Source organism: Pelophylax lessonae, assembly GCF_965119305.1.
Source record: "Pelophylax lessonae genome assembly, chromosome: 1".
NCBI classification, from domain to species: Eukaryota; Metazoa; Chordata; class Amphibia; order Anura; family Ranidae; genus Pelophylax; species Pelophylax lessonae.
This window is the reverse complement of record NC_138768.1, coordinates 316,722,164-316,747,202: the sequence shown is the minus strand read 5'-3', so window position 1 is coordinate 316,747,202 and position 25,039 is coordinate 316,722,164. Positions and strand designations below refer to the sequence as shown.

General features: G+C 44.4%; 1 protein-coding gene across 3 annotated transcripts in view; it reads left to right on the top strand.

Moving 5' to 3' along the window:
* SLC12A6 (solute carrier family 12 member 6) overlaps positions 1-25,039 on the top strand; it is a 131,337-nt gene that overhangs the window by 45,073 nt on the left and 61,225 nt on the right. For all 3 annotated transcript variants that reach the window (XM_082264507.1, XM_082264506.1, XM_082264508.1), the window contains 7 exons: positions 2,537-2,659; positions 2,745-2,891; positions 2,981-3,035; positions 3,240-3,370; positions 13,221-13,462; positions 22,256-22,470; positions 22,562-22,720. In XM_082264507.1, the coding sequence (XP_082120633.1) occupies positions 2,537-2,659; positions 2,745-2,891; positions 2,981-3,035; positions 3,240-3,370; positions 13,221-13,462; positions 22,256-22,470; positions 22,562-22,720 (1,072 nt within the window). The remainder of the gene's footprint in view (positions 1-2,536; positions 2,660-2,744; positions 2,892-2,980; positions 3,036-3,239; positions 3,371-13,220; positions 13,463-22,255; positions 22,471-22,561; positions 22,721-25,039) is intronic.

Below are 25,039 nucleotides of genomic sequence, written 5' to 3'. Positions count from 1 at the left end.
CGGTTCGGTACGGTACGGTATAGGTTTGCTTTTCCACTAAAGTAGTACTAAAGTTAAGTGGGTGGGATAACAACGGGGTGGGTGTGATCCAATCAGTGGCTAGTAGTGACTGCATGCAAAGGATTGTGGGATATGGTCCCAGTTTGGTACCTGTTGGAACCACAATCGAGTAGGTACTGTTTTTTCAGAGCCGTACCGTACCGTACCGTTCGGTTCCATGCAGTGGAAAAGCAAACCTATACCGTACCGTACCGAACCGTTCCGACCCTATACCATGCGGTACCGCAGTGGAAAAGCACAAAAGCGTGCCGAGCCGGTACGGTTCCATGCAGTGGAAAAGCGCCATAACAATGGAAGTACTTAACATGTTTTTAGTGACTGTGGTGTTGAAACCTGACCGGACGAAGGATTTTGAGCTGTTTGGGCATTCAAAGTGTTTCTTTAATATGCCAAGAAAAAAGCACTAAGCAGTTTTGTTAATGTTGAAAATACAACAAAACCATCCCGAGACTAGGGGAGGAGGGGGCGTGCCCGGAAGTGATCATGTGAGTGAGAGCTGCGAGACTCCCCGCTGCGGCGAACACCTCTCCCGCCGGAGCTTTCAGAGACGCCGAGAGGACGCTGTAAGACAGCAGAGCCAGCAAGCCGGGACCCAGCCACCAGCCTTCCGAGAGCCCGCGCTACGGGTGAAGGAGGGGAAGCAGTTGGACGTTAGAGGGGGAGCAGAATATCCCGGAGGACGGCTTGCCCCGCTTGGCGGTCCCGAGGTAGCGGCGGCCCTGATGGGTAACAGACTGCAGGAGTGAGCAGATTGGATTGCCGGCTGAAGGGGATGGAGACGGAGGCTGAATACCGGGGCTGGAAAGTGAAGCTTTGCCCGACCAGGCGCCCTGTACTATCGGCAGAGGTGAGACACCTGGAGGTGGCGGGACACTGGAGACACACCGGCTGCCCACGGGAGGTATATGAGGTAATGCATAGGAGAGACTTTGCTGCCCTACTTACCCAGGCTTCCCTCTATACCCGCAATCTTTATGGAGGAGGGCAGTAACCTTACTGGAAGGAGACAGACATGAATGTGGGTGAGATGATATATTTCTCTTTCTGTTTTTGCCTACCTCCACTATATGTCCCGTGTTTGCCGGCTACTATACCAACAATTGCTAAGTAAGCAGTAGAGGAAGCGGTATTGGCAATTAAGATACATAAGAAGAAAAAGGGCTGCATTTTGGTTTACCCTGAGAGAATTTACTAGAGGAGTTACTAAAAATTTGGTGGGAGCTTGTCATAGAGCTAAAAGGAAAAGTCCTACGGGATTAAAAGGAAAAGTCCTACGGGATTAAAAGGAAAAGTCCTACGGGATTTAAAGAATTGTGATCTGTGAAGGGTGTGAAAGGTCTAAAAAATGATTGAATAGTGGACATAAGTATCAAAAAAAAAAAAAACCATGGTGAAAGATAGAGGAGGATGACGTTATCTAAAAAACAAAAAGGAAAGAAGAACACGGCAAAACCTAAGGCAAGTAGACCAGAAGGAGAAATTGACAGATACTTTTCTAATAGCCATAAAACACCAAGAGAAGCAAAAATGGCAAGATGTGGGAGTAATGCATTAACAAGTCCAGAGTCAGGAGATGTGCCTAGCTCTTTGACTACCTCCCCTATATCAGAAAACTATCTTGAAAGTCCAGAGGCTGGACAGAGAGAGAATGATATATCTTGTATACATGCACAGAACCTAACCCACAATGCTGAACTTAAAGCCATGCTTCAGGCCCTTCCAACTAAACTGGATATAGAACAGATGATCAGAAAAATAGAAGAGGCACACCAAAAAGAGATGCAAGGAATGAAAATACAACAAAACCTTTCCTGACCACTGACTTTTGACTGATTTAAAGGTGAAAATTGGGATAGATCAGTATTTTTTGACTTGATCAAAATAAATGATTTGACTTGCTTGATTTCTAGCAGGGACTCGACTTGACTTGCTTGCTTTTCGCCACAGTAACTTGGGACTTGCTTGAGACTTGAAGGTTAAGACTTGAGACTTGCTTGTGACTTGCACATGTGTGACTTACTCCCATGTCTGATATTCTCTAGAGCAGGGATATGCAAACTGTGGCCCTCCAGATGCTGCAGAACTACCAAGTCCCACAAGGCATAGCAAGACTCTGACAGCCACAAACATGACACCCAGAGGCAGATGCATTATGGGATTTGTAGTTTTGCAATAGCTGGAGGGCCACAGTTTGCATATCCCTGCTCTAGAGACTGTATGTCTGTGTAGAATATAAGATCAGGAATGACCCCCTAGAATGAATGGTGTTCTTGTGATTTGTATTGTATACCTTTCTTTATGGAATTTTCTTTATAACAACACTCAAAGAATGAGTTGTGTAAACTTGAATTGTATTTGAATTGTATTTCAAGAGTGACCGCTCAAGCTTGATTTTTTTTTTTTTTTTTCTTGTAATATTCACTGCTGTATGTAACATACAAGATACATGTATGTCTGTCTTTCTTTTTACATACAGGAAGAGATGGACACAAGGCCCAAAGTTTCCTCCCTCCTTAACCGTCTGGCCAATTACACCAACCTCCCTCAAGGTGCAAAGGAACATGAGGAGGAGAGCGAGGGCAAAAAGAAGCAAACTAAGGTACAAATAATATTTCACTGCAGATCTGAGTTTACCTTGTCAGTACATTATAATCACTGCACCTATGTTTTTGTTATTTTTTTAGGCACCTCGAATGGGAACAATTATGGGGGTGTACCTTCCATGCTTACAAAACATTTTTGGTGTTATCTTGTTTCTTCGTCTCCCTTGGGTAGTGGGAACTGCTGGGGTATTACATGCCTTCTGCATTGTGTTTTCCTGCTGCTGCTGTGTAAGTAGTGTTTAAATATGTCCTATTTCTTGGATGTAATGGTTAATATAGATACATGTGCAAACGTGACGTAAATTTTCTCTTTTCAGACATTGCTTACAGCAATCTCAATGAGTGCTATAGCAACCAATGGGGTAGTACCAGGTAAAGTCCTATCTCCGTCAGGCTGTGCAGACTTTTTTATGTCTTGTGTTTTTACTATTGTTACAAATTTATTTTCTTAGTTTAAATTCAGACTCCCTTTCGCCTTCCTTTTTTGTTATATCTGGTTTTATTGGAGTTCTAATGGTCTTCTGGTCATACTGTCTCATTTATGACACAATTTTTTTTTTTTTTTTATTATATTAGCGGGTGGTTCATATTTTATGATTTCCCGGGCACTTGGCCCTGAATTTGGAGGTGCTGTTGGTCTCTGCTTTTACCTTGGAACAACCTTTGCTACTGCTATGTATATCCTTGGAGCAATTGAGATATTCCTGGTAAGACATGATGACATTTTCCTGTAGTTTTATTATGCTGTACTGGAAGGTAAATTAGTTTAAGCGGGCCATGGCCTGCAATAAAATCTAATCTCTGTTGATAAAATTGTATTTTATTTTAACTTCACAATTGTCTAAATTCTGATGGTTGATCAAAAGTATAGTTAGTAGATTGCTTCATTTCTGACGATTACTTACAAACTTATGTGCAATGTCTATGGATTGGAAGTGGTTGAAATTAAAAATTGACACATGTATACATTATGTTGGTTGTAAATCTGCCTATAGATATTAGAGAAAAATAAAACCCATCCAACAATTGTGTAGGACCCTCCACTACACTGGTCAAAGTTCTTTTGGGTTTGCTTATGAAAAAAAATAGATTTTGATTTTGTTTAATTACTGTCAGCAGCTATGACCGCCAGCAGTGATCATTGTATTCCGATGACTGGAAAACCTCCCATTGTCAGAATACAATAGCACAGTGGGAGGGCTTCCCCCATCAACTGACTGTGTTGAGGGGGGAATTAAGCAATTTTATTCCCTTTGTGCCGGTTCACACTACTGCGGGTGCGCACTGCTCCTTCATTACATGCGATCTCCTGTGCGGATGCGAATTCAGCCATACACTTTGTATGGCTGAAATTCGCACTGCACCCGCACAAAAGACGCACAGGACCCTTTTTTTCAGCCGCATCAGGATCGGATCGCACAGTGGTTCACACTTGTGCGATCCGATACTGTGCGAACTGTCAGATCGCACTGCGATATGCGATCAAACTGGGGGTGTCGTTAACATTTATTTGACACCCCCTGCGTATCGCATATGGCAGTGTGAACTGCCTCTTGTGCGGATGCGATGCGGGAACAGGCTGCAAATTCGCAGCCTTCCCGCATCGCACAAGTGTGAACCGGCCCTTCAACCCGTGGTTGAAGAAAAGAACATTTGTATACAATTGTAAAATGTATGGCCTGCCTTATTCCCATAAACAACTGAACCTACAAGTTTATAGAGTGCAGCATTGCAGAAACACCTTGCCCTCAGGGCAGTAAGATCATGCCTGGATGAATAACCAGCCTCTCAAGTGTATGAACACATTTTAGAAGAGGCAACCAAGGTTTGCCTTTCAGGACAAGCAACAGTTCCAGTTACTTTATAGAGTTTATTATGATCGACAGCAGTCACTGAGAGTTTATCAACAATTTAACAAGTGAAAGCTAAAGATTTGTTGTATTAGTCAAAAATATACAGTATCTCACAAAAGTGAGTACACCCCTCACATTTTTGGAAATATTTTATTATATATTTTCTTGTGACAACACTGAAGAAATGACACTTTGCTACAATTTAAAGTAGTGAGTGTACAGCTTGTATAACAGTGTAAATTTGCTGTCTCCTCAACACACAGCCATTAATGTCTAAACTGCTGGCATAAAAAGTGAGTACACCCCTGAGTGAAAATATGCAAATTGGGCCCAAAGTGTCAATATTTTGTGTGGCCACCAATTTGTTTTTTTTTTTACAGCACTGCCTTAACCCTCTTGGGCATGGAGTTCACCAGAGCTTCACAGGTTGCCACTGGAGTCCTCTTCCACTCCTCCATGACGACATCACAGAGCTGGTGGATGTTAGAGACCTTGCGCTCCTCCACCTTCCATTTGAGGATGCCCCAGAGATGCTCAATAGGGTTTAGGTCTGGAGACATGCTTGGCCAGTCCATCACCTTTTCCCCTTCGCTTCTTTAGCAAGGCAGTGGTCGTCTTGGAGGTGTGTTTAGGGTCATTATCGTGTTGGAATACTGCCCTGCGGCCCAGTCCCCGAAGGGAGGGGATGATGTTCTGCTTCAGTATGTCACAGTACATGTTGACATTCATGTTTCCCTCAATGAACTGTAGCTCCCCAGTGCTGGTGGCACTCATGCAGCCCCAGACCATGACAATCCCACCACCATGCTTGACTGTAGGCAAGACACACTTGTCTTTGTACTTCTCACCTGGTTGCTGCCATACACGCTTGACACCATCTGAATCTAATAAGTTTATCTTGGTCTCATCAGACCACAGGACATGATTCCAGTAATCCTGCTTGTCTTCTAATCCTGCTTGCAGACTTGTAAAGTCTGCTTGTCTTCAGTAAACTGTTTGTGGGCTTTCTTGTGCATCATCTTTAGAAGAGGCTTCCTTCTGGGACAACAGCCATACAGACCAATTTGATGCGGTGTGCGGCGTATGTTCTGAGCACTGACAGGCTGACCCCCCACCCCTTCAACCTCTGCAGCAATGCTGGTAGTGCTCATTAGTCTAGTTCCCAAAGACAACCTCTGGTATGACGCTGAGCACATGCACTCAACGTCTTTGGTCGACCATGGCGAGGCCTGTTCTGAGATGAACCTGTCCTGTTAAACCGCTACATGGTCTTGGCCACCGTGCTCCCTGTTCACACCTGAGACCTTGTAACACTAACGAGACACATGACACTAGGGAGGGAAAATGGCTAATTGGGCCCAATTTGGACATTTTAACTTAGGGTGTACTCACTTTTGTTGCCAGTGGTTTAGACCTTAATGGCTTTGTGTTGAGTTATTTTGAGGGGACAGAAAATTTACGCTGTTATACAAGTTGTACACTCACTACGTTACATTGTTGCAAAGTGTAATTTCTTCAGTGTTGTCACATGAAAAGATATAATAAAATATTTACAAAAATGTGAGGGGTATACTCACTCTTGTGAGATACTATACATATTTAAAAAAATCCACTAGGTGGAAGAAACTTTTTATATTTGTCTTCTTTTTCCATTGTGTAGTGAAATAGATGCAAGGTTACATAGCTAGTAGTAGACTGATGTAAGGTGATCTAAAGTGGTTGGCCATCAATCTTAAAGCTATACGTTCCCCAACCTGTTGGCTGGGCTGGCAGCTGTGTGGGAAAAATCAGACCGGTCATAAAACCTGTCCTGAATGCCTTTGCTTCCTGCCAATAAAGCAGATCCAAGGGAGTCCAACTGGATCTTTCCTTTCCCAGAGGAGCAGGCTTGGCCAGGGCATGTTGCCAGGGGGTCACAGTGGGCATATAGACAATAATGTAGCCTGACATGATAGTAACTGCCCAGAAAGGGGGGGGGATATACTAACACTGGAGCAGGCAAAATCTGGTGCAGCTGTGCATAGAAACCAATCAGATTCCATGTTTTTTTGCCAAGCTTAATTGGTTACCGTGCACAACTGCACCAGATTCTGACTGTTCCAGTGTTAGTAAATCTCCCTTTAAAGTGTCAACTTTTTTTTTCTAATGCCTGTAGACCCCTCAAAGCAGACCTTGCACATCATGCAAGCTCTGATTTTTAAAGTGTAAAAATCCCTGTGTAGGGGGGAAAATAGATATAATACTTATCTTTCCACTAGCTTCTGTGATTCAGAGGGTAATGTCCTCATCCTAATGATGAGATGCTAAGAATGGTAGGTACTTGTAAGGCTCCATTCACACTTTTGCAAATTGTCATGCAACTTTGGACATTAAAGTTGCTTAACAAGTCGTTCCCCATGTCTTCCAATGATAACCATTCATATAAGTTGCAGTGACTTCAAAGTAGTTCATGCACTACTTTGGTCCAACTTTTATGCAACTTGAAGGCCATAGAATTCAATGTTAACCCTCAAGTTGAATCAAACTTGTACCGGAATGTAATACAATGCAACAGTTGTCCATTATCACTGTTCAAAGTCATATTCAAGTTGCACCCATCCATAGTTGCATCAAAGTTGCACTCCAAAGTCGGTGCAACTTTAGAGTCGTACAAGTGTGAATGGAGCCTGAGTCTCATGAGAAGACACCGCAGCACAGTATTAGCAGCATATTATGAGAGACATTTGTTTTTTTTTTTTTCTCTACACTCCCCAGATCTCACAGTGATGACGCCAGCCTCGTCTAGGCACTGTAGGTAGAAGCTGGAGGGGATTTGAGTATATATGATCGAACATTTTTTTTTCTCATTTTTAAACAGTCTGTTTTTTAGCAAGAGGGAGAGGGCATATTTGAAAGTGGACCTTGCATTTCATTGCAAACAATGATTTCCATTGTCATGCTTTTCTGTCCGACTCGAGACACGTATGAAATTGTGTGACCCAGATTTTGTCTTGTCCTGTGTTCTATTATGTTTGTTTTTTGTTTGTTCATGCTAATTGAGGTTTCCTGTGGTGACTTTCATTAGGTTTATTGTATTCGTTAACTGATGTATGAAATAGTTAATTAGGGTAAATTATACATTGTATTCGTATATCCATTGACCCCTTTTAAAGGGGCAGATGGTGTTTCATTTTTATATTGTGTACTCACTTTTACCTTTAAAACATTTAATTAGGATACAACTTATCTATGATTTTATATTGCCTGTATACAATACTGTGCATTATGCACACCTGTGACATTTGACCTCAGCTATAGTCAAGTGCTGCAGCCTTGGAATGCTTTCAGATGTAGTGTAGTCGTATATCTTTACAGCATCCATGCCATTCATTGTTGTCTGCTGATGTGTTGGGAAATTACTCTTTTAAGAAAAAGGTCAAGTTAGGTATTGCCAATCCCTGTTTGTATGTATCCAGCTGGTACTGGCCTGGAGGTACAGATGACCAAGACTCAGATACAAAATGTTTGTTTTTAAGACAGACTTCTGATGAAATCTTTAACCTCCCCCTTCTATCCTGCTCTTGGACCTAGGTGATATATAGTATATACCCTCCTTCATTAAACTGTATCTCCAGGCTCCCCCCCCCCCCCCACCACCATTCGTCATACAACAACACTAAGAAGCATTGGTCATGTGATTTCTGCTGGGGGGGGGGGGGGCATAGGTCATTTAGTATAATAATGTATGTATCCCTTAAACACCATAAATATTACCAAGCACCCAATGGTATACCTGCCTGTTTTTCTTAAAGTGGTACAAAAGGCAAAAAAATATATATATACTTTATAAAATGCAGTCTCTCCCCCCCCCCCCCAAATGTAGCAGTTAAAGGGTTGACACAAACCACTTAACGCAGACAGGCGTGCCTTACAATGGTCATCTCTTATTTATTTATGTGAACACTTTATCCTAAAAGGAAGCCAAAAAAACTTTTTATGATTGCTAAAAAATGCTGAAAAGATTGATTGGATCTCAGCTGGTTCAGCAGGGTTGCTCTATCGATTTTACTTCAGTACAACCAGCAGTGGCGGCCGGTGTACTGAGGGCACAGGGGCGCGGCCCCCCCCATCCATGTGTCCGGCCCCCTAATCTGCATGCAGGGGCGCCGGATGCATGGAGTTCAATGGGGATTTTTTTTCAATTTTTTTTGGCATCATCTGATTAGAGCCAGAGGCTCTAATGGGGCGATGTAAAGGGTGGACCCGTGGCGCAGAGCAGTGCGTCCCGAGCCCACCCATTGTGTGACAAAAGTGAATGAAAATTCGCTATTGTCACACCGATCCTCCTCCTGGCCAATCAGGAAGCGTGTCCGATACGTGCTTCCTGATTGGCCGCAAGGCAAACCCCATGCCATTGGCCGAGGAGGAGGCGGGAGCGGAAGGACTGGAGGAGACGCACCGCCGGTCACCGTGACTGAGAAGAAACCATTCGCCGCCGCTGCTGCTCCAGGTAAGGGGGCACGCACGCTGATCACTGGATTGGGGGCATGTATGCTGGTCACTACATTGGGGGCACGCACTCTGATCTCTGCATTGGGGCATGTATGCTGGTCACTACATTGGGGGCACGCACGCTGATCTCTGCATTAGGGGCATGTATGCTGGTCACTACATAGGGGGCACGCATGCTGATCTCTACATTGGGGGCATGTATGCTGGTCACTGCATTGGGGGCATGTACGCTGGTCACTGCATTGGGGGCATGTACGCTGGTCACTGCATTGGGGGCATGTACGCTGGTCACTGCATTGAAGGGGGCACGCACACTGATCTCTGCATTGGGGGCATGTATGCTGGTCACTGCATTGGGGGCATGTACGCTGGTCACTGCATTGGGGGAATGATATGCTGGTCACTGCATTGGGGGCATGTATGCTGGTGTCTGCATTGGGGGCATGTACGCTGATCTCTGCATTGGGGGAATGGTATGCTGGTCACTGCATTGAAGGGGGCATGTATCCTGGTCTCTGCATTGGGGGCATGTACACTGATCTCTGCATTGAAGGGGGCATGTATGCTGGTCACTGCATTAAAGGGGGCATGTACACTGGTCACTGTGCATTGAAAGGGGGCAAACTGGTCACTGTGCATTGAAAGAGGGCACGCTGGTCACTGTGCATTGAAAGGGGGCACACTCGTCACTGTGCATTGAAATGGGGCACGCTGGTCACTCTGCATTGAAAGGAGGCACACTATATTTTAATTGCTTACTATACTTAATTACCTTAATGGCCGGATCACCAGGTAAAAAACGAAATATAAAAACTGAAAATTAATGCAGCTACCACTTTGCTTTAAAGGGATTGTAAAGTCAGAAGTTTTTTTTAACTTAATGCATTCTGTGCATTAAGATAAAAAACCTGTGTGCAGCAGCTGCCTTCCAGCATCCCCTAACACTTACCTGAGCCCCAACTTCCTCTAGCGATGTCCACGAGTTCCTTGGCCGTCCTGAACTCTCCTCCTGATTGGATGAGTCACAGCAGTGGCGCCATTTGCTCCCGCTGCTGTCAATCAGTCAGTTAGCCCATCGGGAGAGAGAGAGGGGGCGGGGCAGGAACAGGGCTCAGTATATGAATGGACACAGGGAGCTGTGACTGAGCTTGGGTGCCCCTATAGCAACCTGCTTACTGTGGGGGAACTTGACAGGAGGGAGGGGCCAGGAGAGATGAAGAGGGACTCGAGAAGAGGAGGATCAGGGCTGATCTGTGCAAAACAAACTGTATAGAGCAGGTATATATGACATGTTTTTTATTTTAGGAGAAAAAAAATAGCCTTTGCAATCACTTCAAGTGTTCTTAATATTCCCCTTTTAACTATTTAGCAATGAATTTTAAACCATGATAGATTGGTATGTTTGTTTGTTTTAAAGCATTTGTTACTCCAACATTTCATATTTCTAATATGTGCCTGCTATACCATGTACATGTACAGTGGGTACGGAAAGTATTCAGACCCCCTTAAATTTTTCACTCTTTGTTATATTGCAGCCATTTGCTAAAATCATTTAAGTTTATTCTTCTTCCTCATGAATGTACACATAGCTCCCCATATTGACGGAAAAACACAGAATTGTTGACATTGTTGCAGATTTATTAAAAAAGAAAAACTGAAATATCACATGGTCCTAAGTATTCAGACCCTTTGCTGTGACACTCATATATTTAACTCAGGTGCTTTCCATTTCTTCTGATCATCCTTGAGATGGTTCTACACCTTCATTTGAGTCCAGCTGTGTTTGATTATACTGATTGGGCTTGATTAGGAAAGCCACACACCTGTCTATATAAGACCTTCCAGATCACAATGCATGTCAGAGCAAATGAGAATCATGAGGTCAAAGGAACTGCCTGAAGAGCTCAGAGACAGAATTGTGGCAAGGCACAGATCTGGCCAAGGTTACAAAAATATTTCTGCTGCACTTAAGGTTCCTAAGAGCACAGTGGCCTCCATAATCCTCAAATGGAAGACGTTTGGGACGACCAGAACCCTTCCTAGAGCTGGCCGTCCGGCCAAACTGAGCTATCGGGGGAGAAGAGCCTTGGTGAGAGAGGTAAAGAAGAACCCAAAGATCACTGTGGCTGAGCTCCAGAGATGCAGTCAGGAGATGGGAGAAAGTTGTAGAAAGTCAACCATCACTGCAGCCCTCCACCAGTCGGGGCTTTATGGCAGAGTGGCCCGACGGAAGCCTCTCCTCAGTGTAAGACACATGAAAGCCCGCATGGAGTTTGCTAAAAAACACCTGAAGGACTCCAAGATGGTGAGAAATAAGATTCTCTGGTCTGATGAGACCAAAATAGAACTTTTTGGCCTTAATTCTAAGCGGTATGTGTGGAAAAAAACAGGCACTGCTCATCACCTGTCCAATACAGTCCCAACAGTGAAGCATGGTGGTGGCAGCATCATGCTGTGGGGGTGTTTTTCAGCTGCAGGGACAGGACGACTGGTTGCAATCGAGGGAAAGATGAATGCGGCCAAGTACAGGGATATCCTGGACAAAAACCTTCTCCAGAGTGCTCTGGACCTCAGACTGGGCCGAAGGTTTACTTTCCAACAAGACAATGACCCTAAGCACACAGCTAAAATAACGAAGGAGTGGCTTCACAACAACTCCGTTCTTGAATGGCCCAGCCAGAGCCCTGACTTAAACCCAATTGAGCATCTCTGGAGAGACCTAAAAATGGCTGTCCACCAACGTTTACCATCCAACCTGACAGAACTGGAGAGGATCTGCAAGGAGGAATGGCAGAGGATCCCCAAATCCAGGTGTAAAAGACTTGTTGCATCTTTCCCAAAAAGACTCCTGGCTGTATTAGATCAAAAGGGGGCTTCTACTAAATACTGAGCAAAGGGTCTGAATACTTAGGACCATGTGATATTTCAGTTTTTCTTTTTTAATAAATCTGCAACAATGTCAACAATTCTGTGTTTTTCTGTCAGTATGGGGTGCTATGTGTACATTCATGAGGAAGAAGAATGAACTTAAATGATTTTAGCAAATGGCTGCAATATAACAAAGAGTGAAAAATTTAAGGGGGTCTGAATACTTTCCGTACCCACTGTATGAGAAAATATCCTGTTCTCTTTGTATTGCTTCCTCTATGTGAAATCCCTGGTGTTCCTGCCAGTTCCTCTGCTTTCCTATTAAAAACTGACCACACTAAGCAGGAGAACACACTGTGGTCAGTTCTCTAGCTATGCTGGGAACTTGGCCTTCTCTCCTCCAATGATGAGACTTGTCCTGACATGCCACCCCTTGCACAGCCATTCACTAGAAAGCTAAGTGTGCTGCTGCTTCTCCTCCCCCTAGCTCTTATGCAGCTGAGAACAGAGGGAATATGATCACTTATAAAAAAGGGAAAAGGGTATTTATAATGATTTTTTTTTTTATCTATGCAAAAAGCAAAAATATTGCTTTTTATTTATATTTTAAACTGAATAGGTTGTTTTACAAGGTGATTGTTTTACAAGCACTTTTATGGTTGAGTATTCATTAACTTTCAATTAGATTTTTGAAACTCTTTTTCAAGTTTTCAAAAAAAGATAATGCCGCACATAAGGTAATTTTGATTTAAGGCTAAGTTCACACTATGCCAGTTTCAGGTGCAGGAAGGCATGTGTTTTACATACATTTCCACACCCACTCAGACGTGAACCTATCCTTAAGCCTAGTACAAACTACTAGTTTCTTTTCGTTCAAACCAGCAGGCTGAACGAAAAAAAAAAAACTGACAGCTCAGGAGAAGCTGCTGTACTAACTATCTGATGTTAGTACAGCGATCTCCCCCGCTGAGCTATTGCGTTCTGACTGAGGGATGCCACCCTGCCAGAACACTCCAGTCATGCCTCTTTGACAGAAGCCGGCTCGGCTGCAGTACACACTGGTTTCTGTTGAACCATCCGATGCCACCTGACATTCGGACCGTGTGTACTAGGCTTCAGGAGACACTTTCAGCATGTGCAATATATTTTAAAAGTCATTGAGGGCAGCTGTGCATAGCAACCAATCAGCTTCTAGCTTTCATTTTCAAAGCTTAGCTGAGCAAGCTGAAGCTAGAAGCTGATTGGTTACTATGCATAGCTGCTCCAGATTTAGTAAATGCCTGTGCAGTAATTTAAGTTATTCATTTACATATGGCATTTTATGACCGTTCATCTTTGTCTGCAGGTATACATTGCTCCTGACGCTGTCATTTTTAGAGGTGAAGGCGCGGCGGAGAACTCGGCAGCAATGCTGAACAATATGCGTGTTTATGGCACAGTATTTCTCATTCTTATGTCTGTCATTGTTTTCGTGGGAGTACGCTATGTGAATAAGTTGGCATCACTCTTCCTGGCCTGCGTTGTACTGTCTATTCTCGCCATCTATGCAGGAGCACTTAAATCTGCCTTTGCTCCACCTGAATTCCCGTAAGTCTAAAGCCATGCTTAGTTAATTGTTAACAGAATTTGTCAATAGAAAAAGACCTAAATGAGCCATGTTAAGAAGCTGTAAATATTGCTATCGCAGATAATGCAGAGCGTTTTTTATTCACTTAAGGTGTTTAAATTCAGTTTTAACAGATCTTATAACAAAAATCTGAAATCCTTGCTGTAATAATTTCATATTTTTATTACACTAAAATATACCTACTGAGAGAGTTTTTTCATGTGCCATGGTTTACATAAGAGAGAGGGTGCTCATCATCATCTGACTCCCAAAAAAAAAAAAAGCAAAATAAAGAATTATATAAGCATCAGTGCTAACAGACTTAATTTGGCAACTGTTCAGCAATTCAAGACCGTCACTAAACAGCAGAATGGTGACCTGTGACAAACATCCACATGCCAGCACAAAGTCCACAACTACACAAATGCTAAAAAAATATGGTAAACTTTTTACAGTAGCAGATGGTGTTCACTGTTATCTGCAAATAGTAGTGTGCCTGTGCCCAGACTATGGACATTCAACTAGTTTACATATTCTTAACAAGCAATAACATTTTTTAAAAGGGTCATCCCTGACCTCTCTTGATGCTTCTAGGGCCCATTTACACTGTGGAGCTACATGACCATTTTTGGGCAGCATACCATTAATCACAGTGTTTTTCCATACCTTACACTGCAACACATGTCAGGCAGAAGTTGCATTGGGGTGCCATTAAAAATATGCTGTTATTGCAATGCTATAATGTAAACATAAAGTTATTGCTTCCCAAAGATCACAGTAAAGACTCTAGCCCAGTGGTCTCCAAACTGCAGTCCAGGGGCCAGATGCGGCTCTTTGCTTGCCTTTATCCGGACCTCGGGGGAGGATTTATTCCACTGACGCCAATGATGGGGCACTGTTCCTTCCACTGATGCCAATGATGGAGCACTGTTCTTCCACTGACGCCAATGATGGGGCACTGTTCTTCCACTGATGCCAATGATGGGGAACCACTCCTCCCACTGACGCCAATGATGGGGAACCATTCCTTGCACTGACACCAGTGTTTGGGAACTGTTCTTTCCATTGACGTCAGTGATGGTGTACTATTCCTCCCACTGACGCCAATGATGGGGCATTGTTAGATGCCAGGACAATTTCTACTCTCAATGACCACAGTCTGGCCCATTTAAAGTCTGGAGGATTGTAAACTGGCCCTTTGTTTAGAGATTGGAGACCCCTACTCTAATCAGTTAGGGACCTTGGGCATATTCAGACAACAGGAGCTTGTTTCTATTTTGTTCAGCAGGTTGATGTCTATTTAGCTGTGAACAAAAATAAATTAAAAAAAAAAGTGTTCGAAAAAATTGAAATAGTGTTGTTTTATAATAAAATAAATACAAATATTAAAAAGAATGTTTTAAAAGCACCCCATCGCCCTTTGCCCACACATTTTACATGTAAATGTGTACTTGGGGTGAGCACATTTATGTGAACAATGATTGTACAACACATACTGGGTATCGTCACACGCTTCGGTGTGAGAGTAATAGTTCTGGTCCCTCGATTATAATTAACTATAAACTGATAAGCTGTATAGGCATTTAAAGCGAAGCCTATTGATGATTCCAGGTACCATATTTACTGCCTGTTTCGCAGTGCATATCCTACTGCGAGCTGCTCCACAATCCAGTGTGAACCCAGCCTAAATGAGTTGTGATGTTGCACTCAATAAGGGCTGGTTTATTACAGGATTTATTTTTCAGCTCAGCTTGACAAAGCTGTGTTCATTTGGAATACATGGTCAAGGTTTTTTGTTTTTCATTTCCTTTAAATTGTTTAAAGTAAATGGACTTTTCTCTTTAGTTCATTGACGGACACAGCTCCATATCTTCTTGACCCATGGGTTTATGCTGCCCCCATGAGGAGTAGGACACTAGGTGGAAGAAAGTGTGACTATGCCTATAGGGCAGTCCCAGGGGGTATACTCCCACTTCCTGCTGTAGGTCTTCAGTTTTTTTCTGCCTAGTCAGCAGTAAGGACCTAGTTCCTTGCTGGGATCTCTGGTCTTAGCATTTTTCCTATTAAAATTGAATTTTTTCTTCTTTTATTATTTTCTTTTCCTGTAATCAACTACAATCAACTGCCAGACTGGGCGACGGACTGGATATCCTAGATCCTTATGGTCTTCCCAGTCTGGCCAGCGAGCACGACCTGACCATAGCGCCGCACTAGGTTGGCCGCGACAAAGCCCCACTGGACGGGAGCAGGCCGGTGAGTTAAACACCTTGCGAGGACGCATAGCCCTGGTCACGACCTGTTTCGCAACGTGCCTCTGGCCCGCATTCCAAGATGGTGCGGTGGTCTGCCTGGAATGGTGCCCAACCGGTTCCACGGTGTGGTAAGTAGTGTCCCCCCCTCTCCCTTGGTGGTCTTTCGAGGTGGACGTGGGCCCCTCCCTGGGATGGACGGGCCCCCTGGGTTCCCCTCCATCCCCCAGCCCCTCTAAACAGTCATGGAGGGTACTCTGCTTGTGCGTCCGTGTCACGGCGGGCGCCCCCCCCCTCCCCCTCAAGGGGGCTATGTCCCATTATGTCCTCTATGGAGGGCGACCCTTTCGCTTTTTTGCGGGATCTAATAGGTGGTCTTTTTGCGGGACTGAGGTCAGCGGCCTCCCCTGCTTGTTATGTTTTCAGGGTGAGCTTAGTATATAGTGACCCTACTAGGTCTGCGTCGAATGCTCTGACAGTGAGGATGATTCCTCTTTTACTGCATATGCGGATGAAAAGGCTCTGGTGGATGCACTTATTGTATCGGTGTGGGAAACTTTAAACATGGGGGAAGCAGCTGCTACTGTGTCGGTCCCCTTAGGGCCCACAGATCCTCTAAAGCGGCAAAGGTATTCCCTTTTTCCCACCTACTGTGACAAAATTTTCACGAGTCAGTGGAGTTGTTCTAAACCCAATATGGCGGTGCCTAAGTGTTTCGATAGACTGTATCCCTTGAGGAGTCTCTGTTGAGTACGTGGGCAGTCTCACCTGTGGTGGACTCTCAGGCTGAATAAATCCCCCTAATTCCAGTGGAGGAGTCTCCGGTTTTAAAAGATCCTTTTGACAGGAGAACAGAGACTTTGGTCTGCCACATGTTTACTATGGCCGGTTTGGTCCTTAGGCCAGTGTCCCTTAGCATTGGTGTCCCTGACTTTACCGAGTGGGCAAAGCTTTAGCGCCAGGATCTGGAGGGGGAACAGCTTCCTCCTGCCTTTGCGGAGCTGGTGAACTAGTTGGTCCAGAGGTATCAGTTCGTCTGTGATGCCTGTCTGGATGTGGCTCCCTAAAGCCCCGTACACACGTACCGATTGTCGGCCGTAAATATTCGGCCGCCGACCGATCGTCCGATTGTAGGCTTGTTAGTATGATGCTTCCGACAGCCGACAGCGCATTTTCGGCCGAACAGAATCTGTCGTGCAGACTTTAAAATATTTGTTGACCGTCACCAGAACGGCCGATTGTTCGCCAGTCAGTACAGATTTCGGCCGACAGACAGCAGATTAGCAAGACTGGGCATGCTCAGAAAAGAAAAAAGACAAGGAAAGTTAACCATCACATGACATCACTTCTGCAGTCGGCTGTTGTTGGCCGACAAAATTCGTGTGCAGTCTTTTGCAGTTTTCAACAGACACGACAGCCCTGGACAAAAGACGGCCGATCGTTCGGCCGACGATCAGTACGTGTGTACGGGGCTTTAGTCTCTGGGCTGTCTGCGATAGCAATGATCCTTCAGTGCATTATATGGCTAAAATGCTGATCTGCGGACCAGACTTTTCAGAAGGCCTTATGTGATCTTCCCTTTGTGGGAAATCGCCTGTTCGGAGTCTCCCTGGAAAGACCTCCTCCAGAGGATCCATGAGGACCTGGTCTGGTATTTCGAGAGTGGGTCCTTATAGGAGGATCATTATCAAGAGGTCTCACCTCAACCCCTTCGGGTTTTCGCAAGTGTTGGCCCCGGTGTTGGCATTGTTGCGCCAGCGGGGTATTGCTGGAGTACCTGGATGATCTTCTTCTGCGAGCAGAGTCTCCGACTGCTCTGAAGGACAACCAGGAGATTAGTGTGTGGACTCTGCAGGAGTTCGGTTGGAAATTAAATTTCCAGGCATTGGCTCTGGTTCCGTCCACCTAGTTGGACTATCTGGGTCTGTTCTGGACTCGGCCTCAGCCATGGTGTTCCTTCCATGGGACGAGTTCCAAAATCTGTCCATACCTAACCTCTGCAAAGAGAGATTCTTGCCATGTGGGGTAAGAATCCAGTCTTTTGACAATTGGATCATGTTTGATGCATGTGTCTTTACAGAGGAAGACGTTCTAAGATTGCTGTCTAAAGTGAAGACAAATAAGTCACAGGGTCCTGATGAGATACACCCAAAATTATTAAAAGAGCTTAGTGGTGAGCTGGCAAAACCATTAACAGATTTATTTAACCAATCATTAGTAACAGGAGTCGTCCCGGAAGATTGGAAATTGGCAAATGTCGTGCCCATTCACATGAAAGGTAGTAAGGAGGAATCGAGCAACTATAGACCAGTGAGTCTGACATCAATGGTAGGCAAATTAATGGAAACCCTATTAAAGGATAGTTAAATCCCATGGATTGCAAGATGAAAAACAACATGGGTTTACTTCAGGGAGATCATGTCAAACAAATCTTATACATTTTTTTGACTGGGTGACTAAAATAATAGACGGTGGAGGTGCAGTAGACATTGCATATCTAGATTTTAGTAAGGCTTTTGACACTGTCCCACATAGAAGACTTATCAATAAACTGCAGTCATTGAGCATGGACTCCCATATTGTTGAGTGGATTAGGCAGTGGCTGAGTGACAGACAACAGAGGGTTGTAGTCAATGGAGAACATTCAGAACAAGGTCATGTTACCAGTGGGGTACCTCAGGGATCTGTACTGGGACCAATTTTGTTTAATATCTTCATAAGTGATATTGCAAAAGGCCTCGATGGTAAGGTTTGTCTTTTTGCTGATGACACAAAGATATGTAACAGGGTTGATGTTCCTGGAGGGAAACGCCAAATGGAAAAGGATTTAGGAAAACTAGAAGAATGGTCAGAACTCTGGCAACTGAAATTTAATGTGGATAAGTGCAAGATAATGCACCTGGGGCGTAAAAACCCAAGGGCAGAATATAGAATATTTGACACAGTCCTGACCTCAGTATCTGAGGAAAGGGATTTAGGAGTAATTATTTCAGAAGACTTAAAGGTGGGAAGACAATGTAATAGAGCAGCATGAAATGCCAGCAGAATGCTTGGATGTATAGGGAGAGGTATAAGCAGTAGAAAGAGAGAAGTGCTTATGCCGCTGTACAGAACACTGGTGAGACCTCACTTGGAGTATTGTGCGCAGTACTGGAGGCCATATCTCCAGAAGGATATAGATACTCTAGAGAGAGTTCAGAGAAGAGCTACTAAACTAGTACATGGATTGCAGGAAAAAACTTACCAGGAAAGTTTAAAGGACCTTAACATGTATAGCTTGGAAGAAAGAAGAGACAGCAGAGGGGATGTGATAGAAACTTTTAAATACATAAAGGGAATCAACTCGGTAAAGGAGGAGAGCATATTTAAAAGAAGAAAAACTACCACAAAAGGACACAGTTTTAAATTAGAGGGGCAAAGGTTTAAAAGTAATATGAGGAAGTATTACTTTACTGAGAGAGTAGTGGATGCATGGAATAACCTTCCTGCAGAAGTGGTAGCTGCAAATACAGTGAAGGAGTTTAAGCATGCATGGGATAGGCATAAGGCTATCCTTCATATAAGATAGGGCCAGGGACTATTCATAGGATTCAGATATATTGGGCAGACTAGATGGGCCAAATGGTTCTTATCTGCCGACACATTCTATGTTGAGTCGGGGTACGAGAGGGTCCCTGATTCGGTGGCTTCGCTTTTCGGAGCTTCGACAAGGTAAATCTTCCTTTCCCTGTACTGGACAGTGGTCACCACGGACACCAGCCTGTCTGAGTGGGGTGGCATTTTTTGACACGGATTGTGCTCAGGGGGTCTGGACTCTGGAAGAATCCAGACTACTGATCGATATGGTGAACATTTCCTCTGGAAGTTTTTCATCGATTGTGTCTCTGGTGGGGAACTCCTGAGGTGGTCCTGTTGGCCTCTCGCCTCAACAGGAAGGTGCTTGGGTTTGTGGCACGGTTTCAGCATTCTCTGGCCGATGCTACAGGCGCACTGGTGGCTCCTTTGAGACCTGTATTGTCTGATATACAGCTTTCCTCTTCTAGAACTTCTGCCAAGACTCCTGCATGAGCTCAAGACAGAAGAGATTATGGCCATCCTAGTGGCTCCAGACTGGCCTCGCCGGTCTTGGTACGCAGATCTTCGATGCCCCTTGGAGACTTCCTCTTAGAGGAGATCTGTTGGCTCAAGGGCCAATCTTCCATCTTGTTTTACAGTCGCTGGCTTTAACGGCTTGGCTGTCGGAAGCCAGGTGCGGAAGGCTAGAGGGTTGTCTGAATCGGTGATTCCCACTCTGCTGCAAGTAAGTAAATCTTCTTCTAGAAAGGTTTACCATCGCTTTTGAAGAGCGTACTTGCGGATGTGAATCTCTTGGGGTTCTCCCCCTCTCCTTTTTAGTAACTCTGAGTTTGTGGAGCAGCGTCTGGCCTTGGGTGCCATCAAGGGCCAGGTTCGGCTTTGGCAGTTTCCTTTCATCGTCCTTTGGCTACACTTTCAGTGGTTCACGCCTTTGTTCAGGGGGTTTGTCACTTGGCCCCCCCCAGTGCGGTCTCCATTGCCCTCGTGGGATCTCAACTTGGTACTGTCGGTTCTTCAGTAACCGCCATTGGAAAATATTCACGAGATTCCTCTGCTTACTTTGTCCCAGAAGGTAGCCTTCTTGGTGGCTTTTTCTTCTGCACGTAGCGTGTCGGAGCTGGCAGCTTGTCTTGTTGTTCACCTTACTTGGTGGTTCATGGAGATAAAGTGGTGCTTCGTCTCTGCCAGTCGTTCCTTACTAAGGTTGTCTCTGGTTTTTATTTAAATAAAGGCAATGTGTTACCTTGTTTCCTAAGCCTAAGCACCCTAAAGAGATTGCCTTACATTCTTTGGATGTGGTTTGATCAATCAGGGTTTACCTGGAGTCGTTCCGAAAATGGGATTTCCTATTTGTCCTTATGGATGGACCCTGTAAGGGCCTGGCTGTGTCTGCTGCGACCATTTCCAGATGGATTAGGCAGACGGTGGTGCAGGCTGATTCTATTAAGGGTCAGGATCCTCCTTTTCCTGCGCTAAAGCCCCGTACACACGTACCGAATGTCGGCCGAACGATCGGCCGTCTTTTGTCCGGTGCTGTCCTGTCGGCTGAAAAGTGCTAAAAACTGCACACGAATTTTGTCGGCCAACAACAGCCGACTGCAGAAGTGATGTCATGTGATGGTTAACTTTCCGTGTGTTTTTTCTCTTCTGAGCATGCCCAGTCTTGGTAATCCGCTGTTTGTCAGCCGAATTCTGTACTGACTGGCGAACAATCGGCCGTTCTGGTGACGGCCAACAAATATTTTAAAGTCTGCACGACCGATTCTGTTCGGCCGAAAATGCGCTGTCGGAAGCATCATACTAACAAGCCTACAATCGGCCGATCGGTTGACGGCCGAATATTTACGGCCGACAATTGGTACGTGTGTATGGGGCTTTAGTGCCTCTTGGGCCTTCCGTCATCAGGCGTCAGTGGTGCAGGTGTGCAAGGCAGCCACCTGGTCATCCGTGCACACTTTCATAAAATAATATAAGGTGGATGTGTTGGCATCTGCAGATGCCTTCTTTGGCCACAAGGGTTTGCAGGCCCCTGTTGGAGAGGATTAGTCCTTTTTGAGGATGTACTTTTTTTGTCAGGTGAGCTCCAGTTGTTCCTGGTTGAGCTCCTGTTTTACCTGGTTGGCTACGTTTAGCCTTTGGGAAGTATGTTTAGTTCTGTGTTCTTCCCGCCTCTCATGTTGACACTGCTTTGGGACGTCCCAAGGGTCAAGAAGATATGGAGTTTTGTCCTTCAATACACGAAAGAGAGAGCTGGATTTTTGTTTTAATGTAAAATCCCTTTTCTCTGATGTTTATTGATGGACACAGCACCCGCCCCTCTATTGAGTTGGGTTATATGTTGTTCTCACACTACTTGTTACAAAACTGAAGACCTATAGCAGGAAGTGGGAGTATACCCCCTGGGACTTCTCTATAGGCATAGTCAAACTTTTTTCCACCTAGTATCCTACTCCTGTAGGGGGCTGCATAAAGCCAAGGGTCAAGAAGATATGGCGCTGTGTCCCTCAATGAACATCAGAGAAAAGGATTTTTACTGTAAGACAAAAATCCAGCTTTTCTAGGCTAGCATAAAAAGAATTCCTAAAGACTAGGTTGACACTGCTTCAATCCGATTTTCAATGCCAGTATGTAGTGTAGCTTGGATGGGATTTGCGTATTCTATGGGGCCAAACTTGACCTGCAACCGCACCAAAGTAGTACAGGAACCTTTTCCAAAATCTCGCCATGCTAAGCATTGATGTGACTGGGCACCATTGAAAACAGAGTGATTTCCATTGTCATGCAATTCTGTGCAAGTTGCATCTGAAATCGCACTAGTGTGAATGAAGCCTTAGGTAATCCGCTCCGATATATATTTAGACTTTACAGATAAGAAATATGTCTGCATGACAATAGAGAATGTGTACAGCTGTAAACTTGTCTGATCTTTTTTTTTTCTTTCCTGTATAGCGTCTGTCTGCTTGGGAACCGTACACTGTCTAGGTTAGGGTTTAGCACTTGTGCCAAGACAGTGCAGAAGGACAACATAACGTCAGTGTCTGACTTGTGGGACTTGTTCTGTCATCCTCTTGGGCTCCTAAACGCTACCTGTGATGAATATTTTTTTCATAATAATGTTACAGAACTACAAGGCATTCCTGGAATGAGTAGCGGCATCATATCTGGTAATTAGCATTGTTGTGTTACTTCTACTTTTTTATTGTTTGCCTTGATGCCATGGTGATCCGTTTTTTCTGCTTTCTCACTCTGTGTCAGAGAACCTATGGAGCAGTTACCTCCAGAAAGGAGAGATCATAGAAAAGGCTTCTTTACCTTCATCTGAAGTGGTGGGGTCCCTCTCCCGTGATTATGTTCTGGCTGATATTACAACATCCTTCACCCTCCTTGTTGGCATTTTTTTCCCATCAGTTACAGGTATCTATTAAATATCTTTACTGCCCATACTAATATGTAAATATGAAATAACTCTTAGCCATACATTAAAGTCTACATTGACACTGACTGGTTTGTATTTTCAGCTGCCTTGCTGGTTAAATCCCTGAAGTTTTCAATATCCTCCTTTTGCTAAGTCTGCTTTGAGCCTGTGCCTGGAATTATGCAGGTCCACAACCCGCACTTTCTTTTCAGGTTCATTTTAATGCTGGCTCCACCAGTAGCTTATACTTGCATTCCCTTCACTCCCCCATTGCTCTGTTTTAGCTCACATGGCTGAGAACTCACTCCCTCCCCATCCCCTATGACAACGTTGTGTACCTGAGTGGCAAGGTGCCTACATACAGTATCTCACAAAATTGAGTACACCCCTCACATTTTTGTAAATATTTTATTTTATCTTTTCATGTGACAACACTGAAGATATGACACTATGCTACAATGTAAAGTAGTGAGTGTACAGCTTGTATAACATTGTCAATTTGCTGTCCCCCCCCTCAAAATAACTCAACACACAGCCATTAATGTCTAAACTGCTGGCAACAAAAGTGAGTACACCTCTAAGTGAAAGTGTCCAAATTATTCTACTTGATTTAAAAAAGAAAATGTCCAAATTGGGCCCAATTAGCCATGTTCCCTCCCCGGCGTCATGTGACTCATAAGTGTTACAAGGTCTCAGGTGTGAATGGGGAGCAGGTGTGTCAAATTTGGTGTTATCGCTCTCTCTCTCTCTTACTGGTCACTGGAAGTTCATCATGGCGTAGAATTCTCTGAGGATCTGAAAAAAAATAATTGTTGCTCTACATAAAGAGGGCCTAGGCTATAAGAAGATTGCCAAGACCCTGAAACTGAGCTGCAGCATGGTGGCCCAGACCATACAGCGATTTAACAGGACAGGTTCCACTCAGAACAGGCCTCGCCATGATCGACCAAAGAAGTTGAGTGCATGTGCTTAGCGTCATATCCAGAGGTTGTCTTTGGAAAACAGATGTATAAGTGCTGCCAGTATTGCTGCAGAGGTTGAAGAGGTCAGGCTGTCAGTGCTCAGACCATACGCCGCACACTGCCTCAAATTGGTGTGCATGGCTCTCGTCCCAGAAAGAAGCCTCTAAAGATGATGCACAAGAAAGCCCACAAACAGTTTGCTGAAGACAAGCCGACTAAGGACATGGATTACTGGAACCATCTCCTGTGATCTGATGAAACCAAGATAAACTTATTTGGTTCAGATGGTGTCAAGCGTGTGTGGCGGTAAACAGGTGAGGATTACAAAGACAAGTGTGTCTTGAATACAGTCAAGCATGGTGATGGGAGTGTCATGGTCTGGGGCTGCATGAGTGCTGCCAGCACTGGGGAGCTACAGTTCATTGAGGGAACCATGAATGCCAACATGTACTGTGACATACTGAAGCAGAGCATAGTCCCCTCCCTTCAGAGACTGGGCTGCAGGACAATATTCCAACATTATAACGACCCCAAACACACCTCCAAGATGACCACTGCCTTGCTAAGGGCAAAGGTGATGGACTGGCCAAGCATGTCTCCAGACCTAAACCCTATTGAGCATCTGTGGGGCATCCTCAAACAGAAGGTGGAGGAGCGCAAGGAGTCTAACCTCCACCAGCTCCATGATGCTGTCATGGAGGAGTGGAAGAGGACTCCAGTGGCAACCTGTTATTTTCTGGTGAAATCCATGCCCAAGAGGGTTAAGGCAGCACTGGAAAATAATGCTGGCCACACAAAATATTGACACTTTGGGCCCAATTTGGACATTTTCAATTAGGGGTGTACTCACTTTTGTTGCCAGCGGTTATGCCATTAATGGCTGTGTGTTGAATTCTTTTGAGGGGACAGCAAATTTACACTGTTATATAAGCTGTGCACTCACTACTTTACATTGTAGCAGTGTCATTTCTTCAGTTTTGTCACATGAAAAGATATAATAAAATATTTACAAAAATGTGAGGGGTGTACTCACTTTTGTGAAATACTGTATGTGTTGTCAAGCAAGAGGGGAGTAAAATGGTGTGTATACATACAGAAAATCATCTGGTTCAGCAAGAACCAGCTAAATTTTGGTTCCGTGTGTACTGCTGTCTGTTCTTCCTAAGGATTCCGGGTTAGAGCCCTTCATTTCCTGCCTAAAATAATAGTAGAGGTTACATTTTTTTTTTTTATTAAAATAAAAAAGATATTCTACATATCTTATTTCTTTCAGTCTTCTGTGGGAGCTATCTGCTTCTCCTTTCCCTGGGTTCTCCTCAGCAAGCCTGGTGCTAAGGGGGCACCCATGTGGGTAGT